The sequence below is a fragment of the Oncorhynchus mykiss genome, chromosome 13 (assembly GCF_057628025.1).
Source record: "Oncorhynchus mykiss isolate SJ-2025 chromosome 13, ASM5762802v1, whole genome shotgun sequence".
Taxonomy (NCBI): domain Eukaryota; kingdom Metazoa; phylum Chordata; class Actinopteri; order Salmoniformes; family Salmonidae; genus Oncorhynchus; species Oncorhynchus mykiss.
In genome coordinates this window covers 77757057-77765899 of record NC_143034.1, presented here as the reverse complement: position 1 = coordinate 77765899, position 8843 = coordinate 77757057, and the positions used below count along the sequence as shown (strand labels likewise).

Below are 8843 nucleotides of genomic sequence, written 5' to 3'. Positions count from 1 at the left end.
GTATGGAATATTTGATATTATTTGCCGAAATGTTGTTAACTAGCTGAAGACGGATTTAGTCGTTACTAAGTTAGCTAACGTAAGCTAATGTCTGTCTCTTTGCACTGTGCGCCCAGTGTGGATAACTGCCTGCAGAATATATTATCACTGATATTGAAGATATGCATCACATCAGAGAGGAATACAGAAACTATTGTTGATTGCTGTTGATTTTATTTTGACAACTGATAACGATACGATACGGGTGTCGCACAGCTTCCGACGCTGGCTGGAGTGTGCACTAACTTCGATTAGGGCCTAATTGTGCTCATTTAATAAAAATAAGCGTCTCACTTTGTCTCAAACGTATACTGCAAAAAGTCGATTAATGCCCAAAATAGTTTTAAATGTTATATTAACATGTAACGTAGTATAGGCAGCAATAGTGCTGTTATAGATGTGACGGGAAACTAAAGCACGACAGCCAAATCAATAGTTAAGCCCACAGGCATGGTTGGCATGGACACGAATGCAAGGCTCAATATTCTGAAGGACACGAAGAGGGCAGCAGTGGACAAAGGCAACGGAACTCCACTGAAGCGGCCCGACAATGATTCATTTGAGTTGACTAACAAACAGCTGGTCCTGATTGCTGAATTGAAATGTCTGCTAACAGTTGGAGTGAGTCACTCTGACAACCCTCCTGATTCTTGGTCATGTTTATTAAACAACATCGGCTCACACCACACGAGGACATTCACAATATGACAAGATGAAACCCTGGTATACACAGTATAACTAAACTATATACAGACCTTAACTATGTTACTTCTTTTTGGGGGAACTAGTGTAGCTGGGTAATGGGTACTAATTATTGGTAACTAGTGTAGGTGGGTAATGGGTACTGATTATTAGTAACTTGTGTAGCTGGGTAATGGGTACTGATTATTAGTAACTTGTGTAGCTGGGTAATGGGTACTGATTATTGGTAACTAGTGTAGCTGGGTAATGGGTACTGATTATTGGTAACTAGTGTAGCTGGGTAATGGGTACTAATTATTAGTAACTTGTGTAGCTGGGTAATGGGTACTGATTATTGGTAACTAGTGTAGCTGGGTAATGGGTACTGATTATTGGTAACTAGTGTAGCTGGGTAATGGGTATGCTAATTATTTCTTCCTTCACAAAATGTTTCTCCATTCTGCAGGTATCTGAAGACACTAGGCTAATCTGTGATCACCTACCCCAGGAGGTTAGACTGAAGGAGCGTGCCTGACCTCTGACCCCTGACCTCCAGTCCCACCATGGTGCTGAAGATATTCTTCCCTCAGTGCTGTAACAAGGCAGACAGTGGGCTGCTTGTGGGGCGATGGATCCCAGGACAGAACTCGGCCGTGGTGCTAGCTGTTATCCACTACCCCTTCATCCCTGGACAGGTCAAGCAGTACATCCACCAGGTAGAGTGTGTGCGTGTGTGTGTGTGTCAGTCAGTGTATCAGTCAGTGTGTGTGTATCAGTCAGTGTGTATCAGTCAGTGTGTGTGTATCAGTCAGTGTGTGTGTGTATCAGTCAGCGTGTGTGTGTCAGTCAGTGTGTATCCGGGGCGGCAGGTAGCCTAATGGTTAGAGGGGCGGGTCAGTAACTGAAAGGTTGCTGGATCGAATCCCAGAGCTGACAAGGTGAAAATCTGTCGTTCTGCCCCTGAACAAGGCAGTTAACCCATTGTTCCCAGGCCGTCATTGTAAATAAGAATGTGTTCTTAACTGACCTGCCTAGTTAAATAAATGTTAAATATGAATATACATATATTTTTAAATCTGTCAGTCAGTGTGTAGCTGTCAGTCACCCAATACCCCTTCATCTCTTGTCAGGTCAAACAGTACATACAGCAGGTAGAGAGTGTGTGTGTTTTAACCTTCCTGTCCTCTCCCTGGTTCAGATGGTACATACAGCAGGTAGAGAGTTTGTGTGTTTTAACCTTCCTGTCCTCTCCCTGGTCCAGATGCGTGGCCAGAGTGGGGTGGATCTGACGGTGCTGGGCTCGTGGAGCATGCCCAAGGAGGGCCAGGAGGGCATGGAGAGTTTCCTCAGGGACCTCAGCACCATCTTCCCCCAGGGACAGTGGCTCCAGCTCAGTAGAGAGATGGGCAAGATAGGCTTCAGGTGTCACGTCCTCACAAGGGACCCGAGTAAGTCTCCGTTTGCATCCCAAGTGGCCCCTATTGTTCCCTATATACGACACTACTGGTCAAAAGTAGTGCACTATGTAGGGAATAGGGTGCCATAGAGTTCTGGTCTAAAGTAGTGCACTATGTAGGGAATAGGGTGTCATAGAGCTCTGGTCTAAAGTAGTGCACTATGTAGGGAATAGTGTGTCATAGAGTTCTGGTCTAAAGTAGTGCACTATGTAGGGAATAGGGTGTCATAGAGCTCTGGTCTAAAGTAGTGCACTATGTAGGGAATAGGGTGCCAGCTCTGGTCTAAAGTAGTGCACTATGTAGGGAATAGTGTGTCATAGAGTTCTGGTCTAAAGTAGTGCACTATGTAGGGAATAGGGTGCCAGCTCTGGTCTAAAGTAGTGCACTATGTAGGGAATAGTGTGTCATAGAGTTCTGGTCTAAAGTAGTGCACTATGTAGGGAATAGGGTGTCATAGAGCTCTGGTCTAAAGTAGTGCACTATGTAGGGAATAGTGTGTCATAGAGTTCTGGTCTAAAGTAGTGCACTATGTAGGGAATAGGGTGTCATAGAGCTCTGGTCTAAAGTAGTGCACTATGTAGGGAATAGGGTGCCAGCTCTGGTCTAAAGTAGTGCACTATGTAGGGAATAGTGTGTCATAGAGTTCTGGTCTAAAGTAGTGCACTATGTAGGGAATAGGGTGCCAGCTCTGGTCTAAAGTAGTGCACTATGTAGGGAATAGGGTGCCAGCTCTGGTCTAAAGTAGTGCACTATGTAGGGAATAGGGTGCCAGCTCTGGTCTAAAGTAGTGCACTATGTAGGGAATAGGGTGTCATAGAGCTCTGGTCTAAAGTAGTGCACTATGTAGGGAATAGGGTGTTATTTGGGATGCAGACTTTGTAACAACATTAAAGGTGTTTTGATTCGGAGACCACTCTCTTTGGAGATCAACTGTTGATATAGAATTATTGACGGAATGGCTTTCTGTCTATAGACAGACTGTTCTCACACTGAAATGAATGTTCTGTCTGTAGACCTGCATCACTGTGTTCTCACACTGAAATGAATGTTCTGTCTATAGACGTGCATCACTGTGTTCTCACACTGAAATGAATGTTCTGTCTGTAGACCTGCATCACTGTTTTCTCACACTGAAATGAATGTTCTGTCTGTAGACGTGCATCACTGTGTTCTCACACTGAAATGAATGTTCTGTCTGTAGACGTGCATCACTGCATCACTGTGTTCTCACACTGAAATGAATGTTCTGTCTGTAGACCTGCATCACTGTTTTCTCACACTGAAATGAATGTTCTGTCTGTAGACGTGCATCACTGTGTTCTCACACTGAAATGAATGTTCTGTCTGTAGACCTGCATCACTGTGTTCTCACACTGAAATGAATGTTCTGTCTGTAGACGTGCATCACTGTGTTCTCACACTGAAATGAATGTTCTGTCTGTAGACCTGCATCACTGTGTTCTCACACTGAAATGAATGTTCTGTCTATAGACGTGCATCACTGTGTTCTCACACTGAAATGAATGTTCTGTCTATAGACCTGCATCACTGTGTTCTCACACTGAAATGAATGTTCTGTCTATAGACCTGCATCACTGTGTTCTCACACTGAAATGAATGTTCTGTCTGTAGACCTGCATCACTGCATCACTGTTTTCTCATAGCAAAAGTAAGTTAACAAGAGTTTGTAAATTAGATAGTTTAATTCACTCTGCTCTTTTTAATCCAAAGAGACACAGATGTCTGTATATTTAATCAAAAGGTGGATATTTCTGTTGTTATCATCATGCAGTGCCTCTCTAATAAAATGTCCCTCTGCCCTTGCCGTAGATGGGAAGCTGATACAACAGGAAAAGGAGCTGAAAGAGGATGGTGGTGGAGAGAAAGGAGGAGAGGGAAAGAAAGGAGGAACAAAGAGAGGAGGAGGAGAGAATAAAGTAGAGGGAGAGGAAGGAGGAGGAGAGAAGGACAAGGTGATCTTTATCCACTATGAACAGAGGAAGGTCATGCTGTCTCAGCTGCACCCCATAGACAACGGGGTTCCAGACCCTCAAACGGAGTCACAACTACCACAGGTGAGGACGTGGACTCACAGCCTGATTTACATGTAGATGTTGTTGCTCATTGAACACAGGGGTTTTCTATCCTCTCCTGTGTTGTTTACCTCTTATGTTGTTGTTGTAATACAATATGTGTTGTCTGTAATTGTTGTTGTTGTCGTAATACATATTTGTGTTGTCTGTAATTGTTATGTTGTTGTAATACATATGTGTTGTCTGTAATTGTTATGTTGTTGTTGTAATACATATGTGTTGTCTGTAATTGTTATGTTGTTGTCGTAATACATACAAATGTGTTGTCTGTAATTGTTGTGTTGTTGTCGTAATACATATTTGTTGTAATACATATTTGTTGTCTGTAATTGTTGTTGTTGTAATACTTATGTGTTGTCTGTAGTTGTTGTTGTAATACTTATGTGTTGTCTGTAGTTGTTGTTGTAATACTTATGTGTTGTCTGTAATTGTTGTTGTTGTTGTTGTTGTAATACATATGTGTTGTCTGTAATTGTTGCTGTTGTAATACATATGTGTTGTCTGTAATTGTTGTTGTTGTTGTAATACATATGTGTTGTCTGTAATTGTTGTTGTTGTAATACAATATGTGTTGTCTGTCGTTGTTGTTGTAATACAATATGTGTTGTCTGTAATTGTTGTTGTTGTAATACAATATGTGTTGTCTGTAATTGTTGTTGTTGTTGTAATACATATGTTGTCTGTAATTGTTGTTGTTGTTGTTGTTGTTGTAATACATATGTTGTCTGTAATTGTTGTTGTTGTTGTTGTTGTAATACATATGTTGTCTGTAATTGTTGTTGTTGCTGCTGCAGGTGTTTGGGACAGTGTGTCAGAGTGAGCCACTGTTCTTCCTGGATAAGTATGATGACGGTCCAGTGAAGATGACCCACTGGCAATCAGAGGGACGGGAGGGCTCCATTATAGTAGAACTGATGAAACAGGCCTCGACACCGGTCTGTCTGCTAACCACCTGGATACTAACACTGTTGACCAGCCTCTGTAGTAGCAGGTAAGGGGTGTGTCAGTACCTGTCTGTCTGCTAACCACCTGGATACCAACACTGGATCCTGTACGTTCGTCAGTTGCAACTCTTTATGTGCCAAGAGACACTGACCCAGTTCGTCTGTCTGTCTGTCTGTCTGTGTCTCTCTCTCTCTCTCTCTCTCTCTCCCCAGGATATTGAATGTGTTCATCTGTCTGTCTCCGAGGATATTGAATGTCTGTCTGTCTGTCTCCCAGGATATTGAATGTGTCTGTCTCTGTCTCCCCAGGATATTGAATGTGTCTGTCTGTTTGTCTCCCAGGATATTGAATGTGTCTCTGTCTGTTTGTCTCCCAGGATATTGAATGTGTCTGTCTGTTTGTCTCCCAGGATATTGAATGTGTCTGTCTGTCTCCCCAGGATATTGAATGTGTCTGTCTGTCTCCCCAGGATATTGAATGTGTCTGTCTGTCTGTCTCCCCAGGATATTGAATGTGTCTGTCTCCCCAGGATATTGAATGTGTCTGTCTGTCTCCCCAGGATATTGAATGTGTCTGTCTGTCTCCCCAGGATATTGAATGTGTCTGTCTGTCTCCCCAGGATATTGAATGTGTCTGTCTGTCTGTCTCCCCAGGATATTGAATGTGTCTGTCTCCCCAGGATATTGAATGTGTCTGTCTGTCTCCCCAGGATATTGAATGTGTCTGTCTGTCTCCCCAGGATATTGAATATGCGCCCGATGAGGTTCATCTCCAGTAAGTTGTCTACGTGTGTTCAGCTGAGCTACAGAACAGAACACCTTCAGACAGTCTGCTCTCCTACCAGAGCCACCACACACAACCACTTCATGAGGTAGAGACCACACACACACACACACACACACACACACAGCCATGTGGCTACAAGATGGTATCTAAACTCACCCCATTGCGTCTCAAATTCGCACACTATTCCCTGTATAGTGCAGTGCATTTGACCAGAGCCCTACTGACCTCGGGTCAAAAGTAGTGACTCTCTCTCTCTCTTTCTCTCCACACAGGAAAGCCAATATCTTTGTGTCGTTCTTTGTGGATGTGTCTCTGGGCCTGCTGCTGGTGTCGTGGATGTATAGAGAGAACCGTATAGGCAAACTGGCCAACACACTGGTACCTGCTGCTGATGTAAGATATCATGGACAACATTTCCCCAGTGCCAAAGCAATGTACAACAATTACCTTTAAACCTCATTATAATCTGTCAGAGAGATTTTCTTTAAAAAAAAATGTCTTCAACAATGTTCAGTATCGAGAGGTGACTATTTATGTATCGTTCAGTTGACTAAAGTCTAGTTACATAACCACCTCCGTAAAACTCACATTGGTGAAGATAAGCTTCAAATGAAATCACGTTGCCACATTATAAAGAGGTTCAGGGTCGTTTTTACCCTACTAAATATCCCCCTCAATATTCAACCCAATATCCCCCTAGAATATCCCCCCCAATATCCAACCCAATATCCCCCTAGAATATCCCCCTCAATATCCAACCCAATATCCCCCTAGAATATCCCCCTCAATATCCTCAATATCCCCCTAGAATAGCCCCCTCAATATCCAACCCAATATCCCCCTAGAATATCCCCCTCAATATCCAACCCAATATCCCCCTAGAATATCCCCCTCAATATCCAACCCAATATCCCCCTAGAATATCCCCCTCAATATCCAACCCAATATCCCCCTAGAATATCCCCCTCAATATCCAACCCAATATCCCCCTAGAATATCCCCCTCAATATCCAACCCAATATCCCCCTAGAATATCCCCCTCAACATCCAACCCAATATCCCCCTAGAATAACCCCCTCAATATCCAACCCAATATCCCCCTAGAATATCCCCCTCAATATCCAACCCAATATCCCCCTAGAATATCCCCCTCAATATCCAACCCAATATCCCCCTAGAATAACCCCCTCAATATCCAACCCAATATCCCCCTAGAATATCCCCCTAGAATATCCCCCTAGAATATCCCCCTCAATATCCAACCCAATATCCTCCTAGAATATCCCCCTTGAATATCCCCCTAGAATATCCCCCTAGAATATCCCCCTCAATATCCAACCCAATATCCTCCTAGAATATCCCCCTTGAATATCCCCCTAGAATATCCCCCTAGAATATCCCCCTCAATATCCAACCCAATATCCCCCTAGAATATCCCCCTCAATATCCAACCCAATATCCCCCTAGAATAGCCCCCTAGAATATCCCCCTCAATATCCCCCTAGAATATCCCCCTAGAATATCCCCCTCAATATCCAACCCAATTTCCCCCTAGAATATCCCCCTCAATATCCCCCTCAATAACCCCCTCAATATCCAACCCAATATCCCCCTAGAATAACCCCCTCAATAACCCCCTCAATATCCAACCCAATATCCCCCTAGAATAACCCCCTCAATATCCAACCCAATATCCCCCTAGAATATCCCCCTAGAATAACCCCCCTCAATATCCAACCCAATATCCCCCTAGAATATCCCCCTAGAATAACCCCCTCAATATCCAACCCAATATCCCCCTCAATATCACCCTCAATATCTCCCTCGATATCCCCCTAAACAATCTTTATCTCTGAGTATGTGTGCTGATCTAGGATCAGTTTAGCCTTTTAGATCACAAGGAATAAGATAACATGGACCGAGGGGAGCTGATACGTACGGCCCCACGTCCCTCCTCCCATTAGAATCATGTTCATTATGATCTAGGATCAGGTCCCTCCTGTCCATTGTGATCTAGGATCAGGTCCCTCCTGTCCATTATAATCATATTCATTATGATCTAGGATCAGGTCCTCCTGTCCATTATGATCTAGGATCAGGTCCCTCCTGTCCATTATGATCTAGGATCAGGTCCCTCCTGTCCATTATAATCATGTTCATTATGATCTAGGATCAGGCCCTCCTGTCCATTATGATCTAGGATCAGGTCCTCCTGTCCATTATGATCTAGGATCAGGTCCCTCCTGTCCATTATAATCATATTCATTATGATCTAGGATCAGGTCCTCCTGTCCATTATAATCATGTTCATTATGATCTAGGATCAGGTCCCTCCTGTCCATTATAATCATATTCATTATGATCTAGGATCAGGTCCCTCCTGTCCATTATAATCATGTTCATTATGATCTAGGATCAGGGCCCTCCTGTCCATTATGATCTAGGATCAGGTCCCTCCTGTCCATTATAATCATGTTCATTATGATCTAGGATCAGGGCCCTCCTGTCCATTATGATCTAGGATCAGGTCCCTCCTGTCCATTATAATCATATTCATTATGATCTAGGATCAGGTCCCTCCTGTCCATTATAATCATGTTCATTATGATCTAGGATCAGGTCCTCCTGTCCATTATAATTATGTCCATTATGATCTAGGATCAGGTCCTCCTGTCCATTATAATCATATTCATTATGATCTAGGATCAGGTCCCTCATGTCCATTATAATCATATTCATTATGATCTAGGATCAGGTCCTCCTGTCCATTATGATCTAGGATCAGGTCCTCCTCCCATTATAATCATATTCATTATGATCTAGGATCAGGTCCCTCCTGTCC

The 8843-nt window shown here is 43.3% G+C and overlaps 1 protein-coding gene across 4 annotated transcripts in view; it reads left to right on the top strand.

Moving 5' to 3' along the window:
- pigq (phosphatidylinositol glycan anchor biosynthesis, class Q) overlaps positions 1-8843 on the top strand; it is a 34549-nt gene that overhangs the window by 924 nt on the left and 24782 nt on the right. For 3 of the 4 annotated variants that reach the window (XM_090197781.1, XM_090197782.1, XM_090197780.1), the window contains exons 2-7: positions 1187-1436; positions 1982-2168; positions 4008-4252; positions 5065-5261; positions 5955-6086; positions 6274-6394. In XM_090197781.1, the coding sequence (XP_090053907.1) occupies positions 1284-1436; positions 1982-2168; positions 4008-4252; positions 5065-5261; positions 5955-6086; positions 6274-6394 (1035 nt within the window). In that variant the 5' untranslated portion in view covers positions 1187-1283. Of the gene's footprint in view, positions 1-1186; positions 1437-1981; positions 2169-4007; positions 4253-5064; positions 5262-5427; positions 5718-5954; positions 6087-6273; positions 6395-8843 lie in introns of those variants that run through there. The other variant, XM_090197783.1, reaches the window with a different exon arrangement.